The 21,262-nt window shown below is 35.7% G+C and overlaps 1 protein-coding gene and 1 long non-coding RNA gene across 3 annotated transcripts in view; one reads left to right on the top strand and one right to left on the bottom strand.

Moving 5' to 3' along the window:
* Positions 1–21,262, bottom strand: part of LOC141404327 (uncharacterized) — a 43,911-nt gene that overhangs the window by 14,758 nt on the left and 7,891 nt on the right. The window lies entirely within an intron of this gene.
* On the top strand, positions 1,133–19,648 carry mthl9 (methuselah-like 9). Of its 2 annotated transcripts, none has more exons than XM_073987514.1 (9): positions 1,133–1,531; positions 1,878–2,451; positions 9,325–9,469; positions 9,531–9,722; positions 9,785–10,018; positions 10,080–10,236; positions 18,958–19,161; positions 19,262–19,341; positions 19,406–19,648. In XM_073987514.1, exons 2-9 carry the CDS (start codon positions 1,882–1,884, stop codon positions 19,438–19,440), a joined length of 1,617 nt encoding a protein of 538 aa, XP_073843615.1. In that variant the 5' UTR covers positions 1,133–1,531; positions 1,878–1,881; the 3' UTR covers positions 19,441–19,648. The 2 variants fall into 2 exon arrangements, with proteins under 2 accessions (XP_073843615.1, XP_073843614.1); XM_073987513.1 differs by having other exon boundaries at positions 1,133–1,614.

Raw genomic sequence — 21,262 nt, 5'->3', positions numbered from 1 at the left:
ACAATCGAAAAATAGTCTTTTATATGATTATCAAATAATGACTGCGCATCTGCTGATTTCCAAAAATTTAAGGAACTTGTCTTTTATTTCAAGAGTATCATCTACATAACGAGCAATTAAAACAATCCATGTCTTTGTAGAAATGTCTATAGTTCCATCCACAACTAAAGAAAATTACCTTTCTTGTAATGTTGATATTATTTCTTGTCCCGCAAGCTTACCAATTTTGGAGGATATTTCTGTAGCCTTTCAACAATGTACAAGCTTTGTTTTGACCTTTTCTGCTGCTCGCTGTTAAAAATTTTTTGGATATTCAAATACTTTGTCTTAGTGGCATAACTTTGTTTATGTGAGAAAGTCTTCTCATGTGCCTTTAAATGGAAAATATGTGCATTTGGGGACCTTGAACATGCACGGCAAAACTGAGTCCTTTTCTTGTATCCAATCGAAAGTTGACAGCCATTCTGTACACAATTTTCTTTAGAGGTTTTGCGAAGATTCAGCAATATCATTGGCATCGCTTAAAGTACTCGTAGACAAAAACATATTTCAAAAAAGTTGTTTTTATATATTTAGCAATTTAAAAACAAACATTTAAATCAAGAGGGAAGAAACAGGATGTAATTTTGTGCCACTTAATATTTTTGGAACGTCGCTAGTAATGAAATGTCAACTGCGGAATGTATCTTAAGATACCATTGTCACTAAATTATTATGAACTGCGATGGTAGACTTAAACTGTGGCCACAATGTGTGAATCATTACCAAATGCTTACGTATCATGAAAAATATATTTCAAAGACTAATATTTGATATTATTTTTTTAGAAATTATTAGCATGAAAACGGACCAGAATGGATTTGAGCCGACCCTCGAACCAAATTTAAAATTAATTTTTTCCGGACCAAATTTGGTCCGAAATGCCCAAAACGGCAACGCTGGCCAACACTCACCAAAGTCCAACTAAAAAATACAAAAAAGCTCATTAAGCTTTCCAAAAACAACGGTGTTTGGCTTCGCTAAATTGTGGCATGAAAAGCCATTTATTTGTTTTTTTCTTGCGTTGGAAAGCAAAACGGAAAATTTATCAACTAGCCACATAATAAAACGACGAGAGGCAACGGTTACAAACAGTTTCTAATCAACGGTAGCGCGATACACAACACAAAGCGTTGGTGATCGCATTCGTTTTTTCGTTGTGGTCGGTTTCATTTCACCGCTCCAAAGGCAATGGAGCAAAAGATCATTAAATAGAAGAAAAAATTTTCTAAATTTAAACAAACAAACAAGAAATCTGAGTAACAACAGAAATAAAATAACGAAAGAATAGAAAGCAACGAACGAAGGAAAAGAAATTAATCAAAACCGCCAAATGCTGAAATAATGAAGTGAAAAGTTACGAAAGAAAAGCAACAACACACATTCTTATTCTAAACAATAACAAAAAATTATTTATTAAATATTTGTTTATTCGGAAGTAAAGTGCTAAGAAACCACCACATTAGAGCATTGAAGAAAGCAAATAAAAAACGTACGAAGTCAACAACATTTGCTCCCACTGATCCATAAACACATTTTTATTCTGCAAATTTTGATTGATAGAGACTACGCAAGGTAAGGTATTTGAATCATACTTGGATGGATGGATACGTATCAATGAGATCACACTTGATCTCCGTCTCTCTTCTCTGTATTGTTCTTTTTCTCCATAAAATTTCAATTCTCAATGTTTTTATTCTCTCACTCTCATTTTTTCATGTATTTTATGGCCCACTTGCACAATTTCTCCCAAACAACCGGATTTTGTTATTGTTCTCACAAAACAACATTTTTGTGTTGTCTTTTCATTTTTTTCTTTCTGTGTTCCAATTCAAAAGAGAGATGAAGCTCCAACACGACCGGCACTCTACTCATTCAGCAATATCACGATCACCAACAACAATACCGTCCCGGCACTCTATGCGTCGTTTGTTGTCATTCATTAGCATTGTTTTGTTTTCATTCTTCATTTGTTCAACATGTGCCAAAGAATATCCCTGCCCCTATTCCCAGACAGTGAATATAACCGATGGTTTGCGCCTCAAAGATGGTTCTTATTCATTTGAAGGCCTGATAATACCGGCTAATCTTACCGCCGAATATAAAGTCAAAGTTATTGATGGTATTGAATATTCTGCACCCAAACATTGGCGCGGATGTGCCTGCCTGCTGAAACCATGTGTCACATTTTGCTGCCCGCCGAAAATGCATTACGACGAAAAACATCACAACTGTAGTCTAAATGAAAAGGATGGACATTCTCAGCACACCCATATCGAGGTCACATTTGTCAATGGCAGTACAAGTGCGGTGAATATAAAGGATACATTTATTGTCCGTTATGAGTTTGGCTGTAAGAATAAAATTATCGAACGCAAGAAGAATGAATTTTGGAAATGGGATCTATATGAGGTGAGTAAAGAGCATAAATTAATTAGTCCAACACACACACACATGCAAGGTCAATGTGGACGTAATGCGTCACTAGAGGGTATAATATTTTAATTAACTAGAGTAAATAAACAATAGCTGAAAGTTTTAGAGGGGAAAATAACTAAATTTCAAATGCATAAGTGAAGAAAGATATTGTGTATGTTATACCGACGATGTTGTATCTTAAACAATTCCAGAAATATTTTCTCAGGGGCTACGGAAAAAAACTACAACAATAGATCCCAAACCATTTACCTACAGTGGGTGTCAATCAACATTAGTTCTAATGAATTTGAAAAAAGTCTGATGAACGCATTGGATGACACGTGATCTTCGAGAAATTCTAAAGATTATTTTGGGTAATAATTTATGGTACAAACATTTTTAACGTGCAGCATTAATCGACAATTTTGATAATGGGTCGATAATAGCCTTTGTCATAATAAGGAAACCAAAAAACGCCTAGGAAGACCTCTGAAGCTCTCATTACATTTAAAATAGGAAGCAGCTTCAGTTGGAAACTTTTTTGTCTCACAGATAATAAGTCAATTAGATCTCCTAACAACCATCAGGTTGTTCCTAAAAGAATTTGCTGCCCAGTGCTTACCTTATTCTATGGGTTATTGTGAAAATTGAAGAATGTGATTATTAGTGATGAAAAGAAATTCAATTTAGATGGTCCAGATGGATGTGTGTATTATTGGCGCGATTTAAGAAGATTTTTGGAGGTGAAATGTGAGGATTTTGGAAGCTTTCTTTGATAAATGTATGCTTAATCTGGCACGATTACTCCTAGAATGAAAACTGAGAGGTGCGATGAGATGTTAGAAATGTGTATATTTAATCAAACACGGAGAAACTGTAAGGGGGCCAGGCTTCATCTTTAAATGAAAGATGCTTACCCCTGCGAAGTTTTTGTGGATTCTGAAACTACAATGTTCATAGGTGAGCAAAATAAAAGAAATAAAAAAGAAAATCGGCAGAGAGATTTTAAAATAAATCGAGTGCTTTTTAGGTTTTCAGGATTTTGCTTGAAAACGGCAAGCCTTACCGAAATGGGACTAGAAAATGTTAAAGCTGTGGAAATTCTCTACAAGATTGATACATATGCTTTTTCCATAGAGATATAGAAGTTCAAATTGGGACATTCAATTTTAATATGTTTTTTCTGTAAACAAAAGTAAATTCAAAATTATAACAGAATTAACTATTCTATCAAATGTAATAGCTATTCAGGGAACATGGTTTCAAAGTAACATTGTAACTGCTGCTGAAAAGATGTCCAGAGAGGTGTCCAGTGAAGTAGATGGATTTTCAATAAATCGTAAGGATAAATCCTTTCATGGCCTTGTAACACATCATAAGTCATTGATAAATACATGTCTCCTGGAATCTCCTTTGTACTTTTTGTGTTGGAGTGCACAGAAAGGCCGGAAACTTGGTGGTATACTGTTTTACGTACTTAGGCATTCAAAATTAACTCCATTTCACCAACTTTCTGATGTACATCAAGCTTTTAAAGTACATCAAGGCGAAACTTGAACTAAATTTTTGGTTACGTAAATAAGCCGATGGTTTTGATGTGTTACAAGTCCATGAAAGGCTTTATCCTTACGATTTTTTTGTAATGTAACTGCATATTTTCTATCTTCTGAAAGTCATTTAGGACTCAGTGACCAATTTCAAGAAAATTAAGGGCGGTTTAGCCTTAATTTTTCAGGAGATTCCTCTACCTTCCCTCACAGTTCTTGGTTTTGGCTAGCTTATGGGTTTCACGAAATTGATTATTTCTATATTTTCGTGACTTTTGAACACTATTCAACTATATTCGACTAAATATTCAAAAATAAGCAAAATTTCCTTTTATTTCTGCTGTTTTTATAATGAAATATGACCAGTTTTCCCTTTTCTGGTATAGCGTTTTTCCTTAGCGCTAAATTTTAATAATTTGCTATAAAATATAATATTTTTGCACACAGGAACAAAGATTCTGTTCGCAATTATTAAAAGGTATACTAATATTGCAGAATATTTTTGACGCATAGAAAACAGGGTTAACAACGTTTTCTTTCCTATTCTCGCTTATAGGGTTGCCATGGATCCATGTTACATACACTTTTTAATTGCCACAGAACCAACATTTTTTTAAGTATTTGTTTTTTTTTTGGATATTGGGCATGGGCTTCTAAAATACTGAGGTATTATTATTGGTGAAATTGAAAACCGAATATTTTTGACACTCACTATAAATAGATTTGCTACGGATTTCTCTTGTTGTGGTAACCCTTCATTATTAACAAAAACATAACAATCCAAGGAATAGAAGTACTTTCAAACACAACCAGTTGATAAAATGGTTGATTATAAATTTTTAAACTGACTATAAATTGGTTGAAGAGTCATCTAGAGATCAACACTTTGAACAGAGAAAAAAATCGACAATTGTCCACTTCTGCACTACTTTTCAACTAACTTTAAATTGGTTGAAAAGTCATCTATAGATCAACCACTTTGAAAACAAGAACATGTACGTTCTACAAAGTATTTGTGCATGCCGAAAATATAAAGCAAACATTTTTAAATAATTAACATTTACATTTTTACATAACTTTCGTATAAATGCAGCATCCAATAATAGAAGCCAGTGTTGATGGATTGAACACATTCGTACATATTATTCATATTGTTCGGGTATAAAAAAGGAACACGAAGGAAATACATAAATTTGCCCTCTTCTTCTTTCTAAGAAAACATAACAGAAAGAGAGAGGGAATATGAAAAGTCAAAGTCGTAAAAACACATAAAAACAAAAATTGTTTTTTTTTTCACATTATCATTTAAACTGACTACAAATAGGTTAAAAAAAGTTAGTTTGTAATCAATTGAAAAGTAATCTAGCGATGGACAATATTGACCACATAGACGCTCGTTGGTTGTAAAAGTGGTCCGTTGGCATAAGGGAAAATAATCGATAAAAAAGTCTGTTTTGTTTACAAAAAAGTTATTTTTAAGTTAACTTTAAATCAGTTTCAGTCCCTGCAGGGATTGTTCTGGTATAAAAAAGGAACACGAAGCCAATTTACAAAGTACCCTTTCCTTTTTAATAAAACATAACTGAGTGAAGCAATATGAATAGTCCAAATCATAAAAACAAGCAAAAAGTGTTCTTTTTTCACATTATCTTTTAAACTGACTATAAATAAGCTTAAACAAGTTAGTTTATAATCAGTTGAAATACTGACTACTTATGCGCTCATCGCCTTGTAAAAATAGTCAGTTGGCATAAGGGAAAATAGTCGATAAAAGTCAGTTCTGTTTACAAAATATCTAGTTTTAAGTTAGCTTTAAACCAGTTCCGCCTACAGGGAATGACCTGGGAAAATGATAATCTGTAAGCATTAAGAAATTTTAAAACCAAACTACTGGCGAAAAGAAGGAAAAATGGTAGGGATCCAAAATGAGTATACTTTAAATTTCTTGAAAATGTGGGCGATTTTTAAATAAACGAGAGATTACAGGGATGGAATTGTTAATGATGATATGGACAAATACAATACCTTCAATGATTACTTTTTAAATGTTCCTAAAGATTAAAAAAAGTAAACTGGCTTATACAAATGCAGACACTTTCAACCATTTTAATAGTCTATGGTTACTGTAAACATAGATGAAGTTGCGGAGTTAATAGCAAATATTAATATTAACAAATGTCCTGGCTATGACGGAATTAGAGGCAAAGTTTTGAAGTCTTCGAAAGATTATTTAAGTGGACATCTACAAACGTCAATTTACCCGGAAGTATTAAAAGCTGCAACAATTATTTCAATTCTCAAGTCGCCGAATTCAAATAGTGTTATCGATTTCTTTAATAGATAAAGTGCTAATATCATTTTTTTTTAGAAGCGACAAGACAGATGTGTCCTAACCAATTCGATTTAGAAAACGAAGTGGTACAAAAGGAGCGATTGTATACTTTATGAATGCAATTTGTGATTAGATTTTTTGGAGGAGTGGAAGCAGCGTTCTAATTTTGACCTAGTTGATCATTCTATACTCATAGATCTAACATTTTATGGGATTCAAGGGGCAAATTGAAATTACTGGAAATTTATTTAAGAAACAGGTAACAATGTGTAGTAATTAATGGCGTTAAAGGAAATGTTGGAATTATTGAACATGGTGTACCACAGGGAAGTGTATTGGGACCTATATTGTTTACAATTTTCCTGAATGATATATCCAATTTGAATCTATATGGAAAACGATATAGCACTACTATATACATATAATCATGAAATGGTATTGAAATGTCAAATGGAACATGATGCTGATGGAATACTGTCATTTAAATCGACTTGTTATCAACTCTAACAAAATGAAAATCATTCAATTCCGTCCGCGCTGTCCATTATTCAACGTGTTATATTGAGATTGGAGACGAGCATGTTTTTGAAAGGCAATCACTTTGAAAAGCAATAAAACAATTTTTATAATAAATTTCCGCGTTTTCATTATTAGACCAGAAACTTATCATATAACCTTTTACGACAAACAATTATAGACTTATCCCCATTTTTGAACAGATGTATAGAGCTCCTGTTTACACAAACTTCAATTTCATGGAGGACATTCTTGGCATTAACTTTGAATGTGAATATTATATTTCTAATGGCTTGAAATTGGTTTATTTAGCGTTTTAAAATCCATCCAATAGTAAAAGTAAACGTATAATAATTGTCCTTAGTGAATTAGAGCAACAATCGTACAAATGTAACGGAAAGAATTGTGCTACGTCCGTGACGAAAGCAACACACACATGTAGTATCACTTAGGCGGCACAGTTCTTCGCCTGACCTTTATCTATTAGATAAGAATGCGATTGTTTCGGATATTACTATAATCGCCTTCAAGTGACTTTTTGGCTAGTAAGATTCAATTTGCGTTGATTTCAACAGTTATTCAAATTGTATGCAAAATATAGTTCCTGGTTATTTCACTGATTACCTGAAATATAGAAGTGGTTATTCGAGAGACGTTATTATGCTGGATTGTGTGTATGGACTTGCTCCTTAAAAGTTTAACATTGTTATAAGGGGCGCAAGGTAACTTGCTGAAAAAATGTCTGAATGATCCGAGACATGTCCCTAAACTGTACTTTTGCGAATTTTTGTGTGCGAGGTACCGGAAGGAGTGTATTGATATATTTCATAATAATAGGTCTGGAAAAAATATACAAACTTGGGATAAAATTGGCTACTGCCATAGAGAGTTATGGTGCGCACCATAGTAGTGAGAAACTATCAACTTTTGAGGGGGAAGTGTCCGAAGGACTGGACCGAAATGGTCCATCCTTGAACTTGATAAGCTTGAACATATTATAAGAGACACAAATTGGGACCCTTATGGCCCATCCTTGACCTAGATAAGTTTGAACATATTACGAGAGTCAGTGTTTGGAATAAATCTGTTGATCTATTCGAGAGTTATCATAAGCACCAACCAGCTAGACAGACAGACCGACAGGACTAGATAGACTCAAAATTGTCTGAAACGGATTTCGTTCGAACGTACTTGGGGACAAAGCCTTTATTTCGGTGATTCAATTCTTATACCCTCCACCATAGTATGGAGGGTATAAAAAGTGTGCTTATCCGTTTGTAACGCATGAAAATAATCATTTGCGACCCTATAAAGTATATGTATTCTTGATCAGGATAAAATTCTGAGTCGATCTATGAATGTCCGTCCGTCCGTCTGTGATAATAATTCTAGCATGGAGATCGGACTCTGATATTTTAAGCAGATGCGTCTTTTGTTTGCTGGCAGGTCAATTTTGATGACGGGTTATATCGGTCTACGTTTTGGTACAACCATCATGTTTTTAGTCACATTTTCAAACCGAATTAGCAATAATTTGCATTTAGGGTTTCTTGTCATCAACAAACTTACATTCCAAAAATTATGGGCATAGCCCCCATATAACAGTACCTCCCGATTTTCGGTATTTTGAGGAATTTAGCCACAATTTTTATCCGAACTAGCTGTAATTTTACATTTGAGGCTGTTAGTGGTCGCGAAACTTCTCCACCAAAAATAGGTCCATGTTTTGGTATAGCTCCCATATAACGCTACCTTCCGATTTTTGGTATTTTCAGGGCTTTAGCTACAATTTTTAACTGTGGTCACAAAACTTATCCACCAAAAATCGAACTAGATGTAATTTAACATTTGAAATTTTCAGTGGTCACGAAACTTCTTCACTAAAAATCGTCAACATAGGTCCATGTTTTGGTATATCTCCCATATAACGATACCTCCCGATTATTGGTATTTTCAGGGTCGTACCTACATTGCATGACGGAACTATCCGTAATTTGACGTTTGAGGTCCCTGTAAAACATTTCTACCAAAAACTGTAAAAATAGATTCACACGTTGATATAGAACCGTAGGTGGTACTTTTCACCTGGCTGAACGCATTTTTTAGATTAGATTAGATAATTTAGGTATTTGGGGTACCAGTGGTCGAAAAATTTGTCCACGTAATATTGTGAAAGGAAACTAATTATTTCATTTTAATTATAAAAAGTTCGGCCCGGTCGAACTTAACGACTTTTTATTTGTTAATATTTGATACATAGCCTCTTCCTTTTCTCACCACTGCAGTTTATATGATAGGTCTGTTCGACAACCCAAAAGTTTGTAAAAATTTGTACAAACTTTTACAAAATGCAGTTCGATAACAAACTTGTTCAGTAAAAGAGAAATGAGAAGTAGATGCAAAAAATTTCGAATACTTTTTACTTGCGAAGTTATCGAATAGGCCTAATAACTTTTATTTAATTATTTCCAGAACGGCACATTGAAACGTGATGGACACATGTATTCCACGGATGAGTATTGCTTTACACCATTGGAAAATAAAAAGGCTTGGAGTTTAACACCGCTGACATGTGAACGATTTAAGAAAGGTTTTCGTGTTTGGATCTATGCTATATGTATGTACATATTTCAAAGTAAACATTTCTATTTAAACCTAATTTTGTTTATATATTAAAGGTACAAGTTTGGCAATAATCATAAATATTGGTATAATTCTAATGTTTGTGGCCATTAAGGATGTGCGAAATAGCAATTATGGTGAAGGTTTAATATTCCACTTGTTTGCACTGACAATGGGTCTGTGTTTTCTGGTATATTTGCATTTGAAAAATCCGCTAAATTTGTCGCATACAGCATGTAGAAATATTGGTAGGTAATCATAAAACTTTCAAGATATGGATTCATTGTTATGTAATTGTATTTATTTGCAGGTTTTCTGGCATATTTCTTTATAATTGTCTCATTTTTGATACTCAACATTATAAGCGGCAGTTTTTGGGCCATATTTTCTTTGAAGTCAATTAAAACTTGGTACCTAAAGGTGTTGTACGGCCTAACATTTGCTGTGGGGCTGGCCATGAAATATGTTGTCAAAGCTGTACAAGATTCAAATGTTGGACGTCATTTAAAACCTGGCATTGGTGAAGATTTTTGTTGGTTCGATAGTAAGTCACATTAGGGAGTTCTTATAAGTTTAATTTATTTATTTTGTGTTTTTTGTTTTAGCACGCTTATGGGGTATACTCTTTTATCTCTATATACCAATATTAATATCTATGGGTGCCAGTTTATTCTGTGCGGTACGTGCATATTTTCAAATTTTCCATTTACCCGGTGACACACAAATGGTGGCTGGAAAAGATTTTAAAATAACAAAAACACAGTAAGTAAAAATGAGTAAATATATTGAGAATTAGGGTGATGTAATCACTCAAACCGGTCAACTGTAGTCATTTTAATGTATGACTAATTAGGCAAACTTTAACCGACCTATTTTGATAATGCAATTTTTGTTTTCAAATTATGTGATATTACAGGTATTTAAACAGATTTTATAAATACACATCAGAACATCTGCTACGGAAGACTCTATATGTATCGTAACTGTTTATATTCTTAGACTTAAGGCCACAGAGGATTTATATACTGTCACGATCAGAAATCAGTGTCATTGAAATAATGTTTTTAAATCCCACATATGCTAAGACCAAATCGGTTTCGGACAACTTGGAGTCAGTCTAGGCATCACTCCAAAAAAGTTCAAAATTTTCCCTTAAGAATAATTTAAGGGCAGTTCGAGGAACATTTTGAAAATAGTTATCGAAAGTAGGTCAATGATAATGTTTTTCCTTTTGGAAGTCCAAACTTCATGACAAATGGCCCGAAAGCTCTAAATACACAACTAACAACTGGTGTGACTGATAACTGAAGAAAGGAGTGACTTCAAAACTTATATAATGTTCCATGATGGACTATGAGGGCTGATCAAAATTTTTTATAAATATTTTTGGATGCCTTTAGATTTATTCTTGAGGCTACAGCCTGATATTCAAAGCTCTCAAGATGCTTGTCGTCACAGTGCATGCCCAGCAACTAACACAACAGCAACTAACACTCCTTCAACAGCAACTAGTACTCCAGCTATCTTGTAAATAGCCTTGTGGATTTCTGTTTTACATGGTATTGGGATTACAATGCACTCAGCGGATAACACACCGTTACTGCTTTGTGAGATGTCAGCATTGAACTTATAACAAAGCGTCATGCAATGCCTGTTGGGTTATGGTTCCTTTTGTGCGTCGATACTTCATTCTCATCCTCCCAAGGATTATCTGTATTGCTTTCGGATGGGACCGTGCTAAGTTCGATACAGTCAGGTATTGCTGAGCTCGTATTCGTCGACACAGTCGGTTTCATTGTCTTCATTCGCCCAATTTCATTTATTTAATGCACCTAACACTCTATGTCGGTCAATTTGGAAAATGAGACGATCTAGAAATAGTTAGCAGTCAGGTGTGCAACAGTCGAGGTAGAGTTTCTTAACTTATACATCTCGCCGATAAATAGATCCAACATTAGACCGCCTTTGAGGGTCATAACCGACTGTGGCATTCAGTCCTCAGCAATGGCCAGAGGTTTAGTACTGGCTTAGCAGATCGATAGCTCTACGTTTTGCAAGGTCAATGCGAACGCCGCTACCAGAATAAGCGGAGGGTGACACAGTTCGTCAGTTATAACTATCGCGACACCTGGCCTGACTAATGACGTTGCTCTTGGGTCAGACGATCTCCCCATAATTGTCTCCATCAGCTGATCGCCCGATTTCATCATCTTTGAACGCCGCACTTTCATCAATCATGGGAAAGCCAATTGGCCTAATTTCAGAGAGTTCAGGTGATTCGTGAACTCTCAATGATCTGCCCAACCATACTGAAGTTCGGCTAGCAGAAAATATGTTCCCAGACATCATCACTACAGCAGCCGTTCGCTACATAACTGGTGGTCGAATACCTCAAGTAGGAACAAATTTCCCAGTAGAGGTGTGCAAGTTATTTTAATAGACAGTTTGTGAGGCACCTCGGAATTGACGTAGAGAAGGATATTATGCCGCATTAGATATTTTCCAGCCGACGAGGAACTACCACAATTTACTCTGGATGATGTGGAAAATGCTATAAGAAATGCTAAATCATTCAAATTCTTGGGCCCTAACGGAATCATCATGAAATTGCTGAAACAGCTGGATGAGCCTTGAGATGAGTGGTCAACCTGTCACTAGCCACCCACATCGTGTCCGAAGTCTGGATAATGGACAAGGTGGTTCCGCTACTGAAGCCAGGCGAGGATGCCAGTAATGGTAAATCGGGCAGACCGACTTCGCTTTTCTAGCCCCGTAGAGCGAATTTGGGAGATCCGCAAAGTGGGCTGGTATCACCGGAGCTGTTTAACATCTTTCTTTCCTGTATTCCAACCCCAGACGGCATTGAGATCGCTGAATATCCGAATGAGTGTACTACATTGGCGTCAGGTAAATTCCCTGATGTTATTTGGGAAATGTTGAACTCATATTTGATTAATCTTACCACCTTTATTCGCGCACAGAATATGCAAATATCCCCCACAAAATCTACGCCCATTCTGTTCACCACATGGACTGCGGACATGAGCACTGAGCTCAATATCATGGTCGATGGTAATCGAATTCCGACCTCTTACTAACAAAATATTATAGGGGTTCGCTAGCCGGCAGCACTTGGATGCAGATAATAAAACCTTCTTGACCACCTAGAACGCTATATGTCAGTCTGTGGTAAACAATGCGACAGCAGTGTGGTGCGCTAATATGAGTTTAACACGATAGTAAAATATTCAAACTTGTCACAATGCCGTCCTGAGAACTGCAACAGGGTGCCTCCTTATGTCTTCAGTGGACCATCTTCATGAGGATACGACAATACTTTCAGTCCGACAACACATGACATTCTCTCGGTGCTGCATTGATCGGGTGTTACTGAGAGAGGAATCCTAATCACCATATGGTATTTAGGACTTTCACTACATTGAAAGAGAGATGTCCAAAGTTACAAGGAAGCAACCCTAGATCAGCAAACCTATCAAGCAGGTTTGAACAGCATTTACATAAATGCATAAACAACTATAGTTTCAATGCAGTCATCGGAGCGTATCCCTCATTTATAGCAGCGTCAGCTGTCACTACCACATTAGTTTTGATTCACCTATGCTCGAAATGGTGCAGCCATCTAAATTCCTATAGGACAAGGATTAATAACATCATACAAAACATATGCGGCACTGGCCCGTACGAAGCGCTGCCCTGTCAAACCTACTCAACTAACTCAAATAGTTTTTTAATGGGTTATAACCCATCAAAGCAGCCACATTCCTAGACGTGGAGATGGAGTCTCAGCCGCCTTAGGCAGGAAAACAAAAGTACAATCATTGCATGTAATGCTACAACAACAACTATTGAAATAAGTTACTCCCAAACATACATCAAGTTCCAAGATGGACTAAGTCTGCCCATTGCATCAGGTACCTCCTCCGTGAGAGGAATCCTAATCAGCATGAGGTTCCAAGTTACAAGAAATAACCCCTAGATCAGGAAATCTATCAAACTGGTTTGAACAGCATTCACACCGATGCATAAACAACTATCGTGTGAATGCAGTCATCGGAATGTATACCCCATTTATTTTAGCGAAGGAGCGGCAGCTGTCACTATAAACCAGAATAATTTTGATGGTGCAACCGTCTTAATTCCTATGGGACAAGGATTAATGGCACCGTGCAAAACACATGTGTCACAGGACCGCACGAAACACAGCCCTGTCAAACCTACTCAACTATCTCCAATAGCTTTTTGGCTAAATTCCTAGACCTGGAGATAGAGAGTCAGCCGGATGAACCCAGATAAAGCCACTGGTCGTTTAAACGCCACAAAAAATGGTTGCCAAAATTGGCGTAAAACTCTTGTTTTTTCGAATATTTGTGTGGGATTTTTTTAAATTTGTTATAGTATTGTCTGTTATCTGTCATTTCACCGTTATAAAGCTTCATTTTACCTATGCATTTCTACTAATTTTCTACTTTTGATCAAAAATTTTAATATGCGATAAAAATTTAATCATAAATGTTAGAATCATATAAAGTCAGGGATTTGTTAGGAATATTGTAAGAGTATTTTCTCAATCAAAATTCTAGGCGCTAAGTGGGTTAAGCAGGAAAACAAACGTACAATAATTTCATATAATGTTACAACAACAATTATTGAAATAAATCACTCCCAAAAATACATCAAGTTCCAAGATGGCCTTGTGCTTAAATCCTGTTTAAGGGCACTTATCGTATCGTATTAAAATTTTAATAGCGGTAGTCGTTGTGATTCTGAGTACAACAGTATTCTTTTTTCCACACCGAAATTTCCTCAAAAATTTCGCATTTTGTAAAAGATTAGGAAAATGGGATTATGTTGACAAAACCGTTGGTACATTTGTCGGTCGAATATTAAGAACATCCCGATGCCTCTACACCCAAAGAAATATGACACCATACGTGGTAAAACTCACCACATCCGAAATGAACACGCCGTTATCAATGGTGTCAACGGTTTTGAGAATTGACAACGTACCGTGGTCAACGTGAGCACGTTTGTGGTCGAAATATTAAAAATTTAGCACACATGTTCTCATATTGACACTACTAGCTGTTAGATTCATAAAAATGACAACAGACGTGGTAAAAAACACGCCTGTGCTCATGTAGACACAATACGGATTCTATTTTTTCCCTCTGTGTACGTTCCATTAAGTCTTTGCGGTGCCGGTGATCTTTTTGCCAATAGCAGTGACTTCATGGACAACTTAAATTAGATACCGTACATTCAAAATCATGCGGGAGGTTACCATCGGGGTCAGGGGCTTGTTGAGTAATTTTCTGCATAGATTCTGTCAAGTTTTCAGTTACTGACTTCACAATTACGTTTATTTATATTTTTGGTATATAACGTCCAATACTTTGGCTTATGAACAACATCTAGAAAAACAATTCTTGCGATTTATTGGTTTTGAAATTTGTGATAAAAGCCATTCAACAATGAATGATAAAATCGTTGTTTATTTTTTGTATATTTTCTCTAACACGTTTTTGTAATGAACTATTTGAATACTATAACAATTACAAATTCTTTATTATGTTTAAAATTTGCATAAAAGCTATATCAACCAGTTTTCATGATATAACTGTGTTCGTTAAGATTATTTTCAACTGGTCTCTTGCTACAAATTTACTTCAGAAAATAAGCCGTATTTTGCACTTTTTCTGCCGATTATTCTTTGAACAAAGGCAGAAGAGACGGATTAAAACGACTGCATCGCCATGTTGAAACAGCTAGTGTGTCATTCACCATAGAAACCCAAAATTCTATATGTGTAAAACAGGGCGCATGGAATAAAATAGTTCTTCCGATGGATGCATATTTCTAGAAACTTTTCTTTTTCCATCTTCGGTAAAGAACTTTTCGAAGACTCGCGAAAAAAAACTGATCGGAAACCGATTATTGTTCCTCAAAATCTCAACGAGTAAATTAGTATCAGTCGGCTTTACTGTCAGGGATATATCATTAGCCTGTGTAAATTGAATGGACAGATCGAATACACCACAAAAAACATTTCGTCAAAAATTATGTAGTTAAAGAATTTTCAGAAATTTGTGGCCATTTTTGGACGTGTGAACTTGCCGACAAAGTATGGATTTGGATTAATGATCACAATTCCTTCCAATAGATATTGCGCCCACCAGTATTTTCAGTTGGTCACCGTATAGTTTAGAGCTGTTGGACTATATTGTCAGGAAATATAGACATCCTATGAAAAACATAATATCGCTACAGACAGGACTACAAGGAGTATCTTCGGTAACAATTTTCAAAGGATCCTCGAATATAGCTTAAACTGCAAAAATGTTGAACCTTTGTGAGGGAGTTACCCTAAAGAGCGCATCGATACGGCCCATTTTCGAGCTTAAACTATGTTTGAACAAAGTATTACTAAATCCAAAGTTTGGGACAAATCGCTTACTCTGTTTAAAAATATCGAGAGCACCATTTTAACGAAAATGTTTGAACTTTTGTGAGGAAGGTACCGGAAGGAGTGGACCGATAAGCACAATCTTCAAACTTTATCGAAGACTCGCAGAAATATTACGATATTCTAAGTTTGGACCAACGCACAAGCCACTGCACAAGGTGGAAGTAGGCGTTTTTTACAGCTGCCGGGCCATTTTCTGAGGAAGTATGGACTTGCCCCTGAAAAAAATTGTACTGTCGTAATAGTGGCCCTTATTTGAATTTTTCATTCATAATTTTGCGATTTAATTTCTCAGAGAATCCCTCTACAGGTCTTAAACAGCACTATTCTGAAAATTTTGGAAATTTTCTGTGGAAGGTTAGTTGGGACAAAAATATTACGTGGGCCGAATTTCGGATAGAATGGGTTGATCCGTTCGAGAGTTATCGGGATTTCCAGCCATCCAGACAGACGGACGGACATCGTTAACTCGACCCCAAATTGTCTGCAACGGGTTTCGTCCAAACATACTTGGGGCTTAAAACCTTTATTTCGATGAGCCACATAAAAAAATGTAGATTGGTCAAAATTGTGTTCATGGATTCTTGCTAAAAGAAGAATTCTTTACGCAACCTAAGAGTATTTGTAATACATGTTTAGGCCTTGGATTGGGCGCCAGAATTTCATTTTAAAACAATTCAAGACTGGTTGCCAGAGTTTTGCTTGCTCCTGAACAATTTAAAAGATCCACGAGGAAAAACCAGAATTTCTCTAATAGAAGACCAACGATTGAATGCCACAAAAATTGTATTGCCAGACGCACGATTGAACGACAGAACTAAGCCGTAAGAAACCCACGATTGAGCGCCAGAATTTCTTGACGATAGACTCACTATTGCTCAGCATTACTTCTCTATCAACACAGCCTCTATTGGATTTCAGACATTCTTTATGATACGATTTATGATTAGGAACTAAAATTTCTTATGGGCTCCACCATATCTGTGAGGTAATAACTACAATTGGTTTCTTTATGAAAATAACAATGATTGGACGCCCGAATTTCTGCATGAAATTCCAATGTTTGGTCGCCAGCATTTGTCATTGAAAATATCCATGATATTTCTCTATGAAAACAACCCATTTGAGCGCCCGAGTTTCTCTGTTAAAATAAAAACGATTGGATGACATAACTTTTCTATAAACAAATTGACGTCTGGTCGCCAGAATATGTATATTTAAAAGATACATTTGTCCATTAACACACCCACGTTTTGTCGCTAGAATTTTGATTTAACATGATCTGTTTGTTTTGTTTTAGTTGAAGATTCAATCATATGATTGCTTAAGTCTGGAGTATTGCCCCATTGGCTTAACTTCATCATTACCTTTTGAGAGTAATGTTTACAAAACGCACGGACAGCCTGCAAAATTTACTGATCGCTACCGGCGAAGGGAATTATCAATTGGCTTTTCAGTTTTTGAAATTATGATTCTTTAGTGAAAACCTGAACTCTTTAAGCATCGAGTATTCTCATGTTAATGAGAATGATGCTCACTTTTCGGCTTTCCAAAAAACACCAGAACAAAATATTTGCAAGCTGACAGCACGATTCAACTAAGAAATCATCGATTTCTGTTGAGTTGAAATAACATCAGCACAGTTACCTGTGAGTATGTTGTTGGAATTTTATTTGAAAAATTCCCTTTTGCGCGTGCCTTCGGTGTTTTTTGTTTGTTTTGTTTTAGTTGAAGATTCAATCATATGATTGCTTATGTCTGGAGTATTGCCCCATTGGCATAACTTCATCTTTACCTTTGAGAGTAATGTTTGCAAAACCCACTGACAGCCTGCAAAATTTACTGATCGCTACGAATATCGTGATTTCATCCGTTTTTCCATCACTTTTATAACTGAATACTACCTTCAATACAAAAATAAAAACATGTGGATGATGCCACGATGTCCCCAAATTCCCACTGCATAGATCAATTAAAGACATATTTTTTACATTTTTGAAGTAAGTAACAAGGGAAAGGACCTTACCATTCCATAGACATATTTAAAGCAATTTTGGCCTTGGGGTTTAAGACATTACAAAGTGTGGATTTCCTAAAAAATCGTATAGGTATAATATCCAAAGCGCTACAACTACTTTGGCTATGTTCTCTATGCTGAAATAAATAATAGTAAACAAAAAAATATTTTTTTAAAATGTTAAAATGTCTAAGGTTTTCCGACTGCATTCCCTTTCTTTTGGTCATTAAACTACGTTGGTCTTACCGAGTGATATCACTGAGTTCAATGATACTCATATACTGTGTGTACTTCTGAAGTATTCTGACAAGGGGTCTCCGAGTTATTGTGAAAAGTGCTCTAAAAAAGCGCAAATTGGTCAAGAAGTCTTACGCCATTTCAATAAAAAAACAAGTAAAAAAGTATCAGTCGGCTTGGCCACCAGAGATATACCCTCAGCCTGTGTATAATGAAACAATTTTTTCCCAAAAAACTTATGTATTTAGCGGGGTTTAAAAATGTTAAAAAATATTACGAAAGCCAAATTTTGGACCGAATCGGTTGATCCGTTCCAGTGTTATCGTGCACTCCAGCCAGCCAGACAGACAGACGGACGGACATTGCTCAATCGACTCCAAATTGTCTGAAACACATTTCGTCCAAACATACTTGGGGTCTAAAACCATTATTTCGATTTTCGTAAATCTGAAGGTGGTTACATCAATATCCCTCCGAAATGACTGAAATTTATTACTTAGTCGTCTACATTGCTGAAATTGTGTATTTAGTGTTCTTCATAAATGAAAGGTGGTGGAGGGTATAACAAGTTCGGCCCGGCTGAACTTAATACCGTTCTTACTTGTTATTTGTAGAATTCATGTAGAGTGTATATTATTTAAAAAAGAGCAAGAGAGAGAACATCTATTTAAAGGAGTTCTGTAAAAGTCTTCTATTATTTTTATATAAACAATTTTAAACCCTAACATTTCTTTACTTTTTTCAGCTATATCTCATATTGTATTTACATTTTGGTTGTATTCTCCATTTGGATGCGTGAAATGATTGTCTACATAACAGCAAGGATAAGAGAACATTTCTTTATTATCGATTACTGGAGTGGAATATGCGTTCTATCGTTGGCCTGTGTTGGATTTGTATTTTTGCTGTACAAAAATAAATTTGTTCAGAAATGGTGGAGTGAAAATGTGTAAGTATTTTTATTATATTTCCCACGAGTTTCCCCCAAGGGACATACAGACATTTCTCGTATACAAAAACAACAGTTTTAAATCTTCATCTCTTTGCAGAACGGGTACGGCCAAAGACGCTGAATATGACCTAACTCCCGATTATTCATTTTTGCGTGTTCAAAATGTCAAGAAATCTGGTAAATTGCTATAAATTCGTGACATTGTTTATATATTAATTCCAAAAAATATAAAATTTTACAGAGCCAAATGATAATGCAGAAAATGGTACGGAATAAATTGCTGCATATGTATGTGTGTACAAGTATATGTGATTTGTTATAAACTGCCCTCACAAAAAGAAAGCCATTGCAACAATTTTCACAAAAAAAGTCTGAAATGTAATTTTCTGCAAAGTGTTTTTTATGTATGTACTTAATGTAATGTAATTAATATTTATATTTTTAAACAATAAATTGATAAAAGTCTCCATGGAAGGATAACAAAGTTTCTTATTATATCCCCACCATAATATGGAGGGTATAGGTGAAATTCTAAGTAACAATGTCTATCCGTCCGTCTGTTGAAATCAAGATACAACTCGTAATTTTTAGGATAGAGCTTTGTAATTTGGTATAGACGCGTATATTCCTTCTGGTATGTTTGGTATTGAAAATGGGCTACATCGGTCGCTTTAATAATAGCCCCCATATAACGGTACCTCTGATTTCGGTATTTTGATTGTTTTAGCCTCATTATTACACCGAGATGGCTGCAATTTAGTTTTTAGTCTGCACTGTGGGCTTACAACTTTTCACCTGAAATCTATCGGTATATGTCCACGTCTTCATATAGTCCCCATAGAACGGTATCCCCGATTTTCGGTATTTTGAAGGTTGTGACCTCAATATCCCACCGAAATGTATGAAATTTAGTACTTAGCCTCCGTTGGGAATATGAAACGTTCCACCAGAAATTTGTTGGTATAGGTCCACGCCTTTATATAGCCCCCATAGGACGGTACCTCCCGATTTTCGGTGTTTTGTAGGTCGTGGCCTCAATATTACACCGAAATGGCTGAAACTGTTATTTATATTTAAACTTTCCACATGATTTTTTTCGGTATTGCTCGACGTTTTCATAAAGCCCCCGAAGAATTGCCCCTCACAATTTTCGCTATTTTGCAGATTTGGCTTCAAAACTCTGTAACTTTTGCAACATATAGAAATTTACAATCGGCGATGAAAAAATATTGGAATTTTACCAGGGAAATCGATTCCTGAAACACTGTGTATCGCGCAATGCTTCAGAAATCGATTTTCCTGGCCAAAACTCCACTTTTTGCCGTCAATCGGTGATCGGTTAATTTCTATGTGGGATTATATAGTACTCATATTGAAACTAAGGGTACCAAAAATTAGGTCGAAATATAGGAAGGTGTGGGCGTGGTGTTCTCCTAAAGACGACAATTTTTCCCCAATTTTGAAGAATATGTAATTTTTGCAAATTTCTGGAGAAAATATAGCTATTTTTCGGAAATTAAAACAGATCTTAGGTTCGTTATTTTTTGTTAGGTGGATATAAACGTTGCCTTTAAGAAGCGTTTGAATGAATCCTCATGTACTATATTTTAGTGAAATTCCAACTTTAGTGGAGTAGAACTTTTAGGGAGAAGCATATTACATACTTACTTAGCTGGCCCATTACAGAACATTTGTTCCATAGACCGAAATAAGAACAGATCTCTAATTCTCTCTGTTTAGTGCTTCGCTTTTTGGAATACCGCGCCTTATCATCTCTTCATCCACTTGTTTGCGCCATCTATTCTTTGGCCTGCCAATTCTGCGTGCACCGCCAATTGGCTCGAATTTATAAGCCTTTTTAGCGGGTTCATTATCGCTCATTCTTATTATATGGCCTACCCAACGCAATCGCTGCATCTCGATACGTTTAACTATACTGATGTCGTTGTATAGCAGATACAGCTTGTGGTTCATACGACGTCGATACTTACAGTCAAAGCAGATCGGTCCGTAGATCTTTCGAAGAATTTTTCTCTCAAACACGCCAAGCACTGCCATACATATACATCAGCACGGGTATTATCAGTGTTTTGTAAAG

This window comes from Musca autumnalis, unplaced genomic scaffold (assembly GCF_047663935.1).
Source record: "Musca autumnalis isolate F117 unplaced genomic scaffold, ASM4766393v1 scaffold_4, whole genome shotgun sequence".
Classification (NCBI taxonomy): Eukaryota; Metazoa; Arthropoda; class Insecta; order Diptera; family Muscidae; genus Musca; species Musca autumnalis.
This window is presented reverse-complemented; position numbering and strand designations above follow the sequence as displayed.

Excerpts from the sequence above, each read along its gene's own strand:
- mthl9 (XM_073987514.1), top strand. The coding sequence starts at position 1,882 with ATGAAGCTCCAACACGACCGGCACTCTACTCATTCAGCAATATCACGA. Across the intron at positions 10,019-10,079 it reads AGATTTTTGTTGGTTCGATA|CACGCTTATGGGGTATACTC; the intron begins GTAAGTCACATT and ends TTTTTGTTTTAG. Across the intron at positions 19,162-19,261 it reads AAATGGTGGAGTGAAAATGT|AACGGGTACGGCCAAAGACG; the intron begins GTAAGTATTTTT and ends ATCTCTTTGCAG.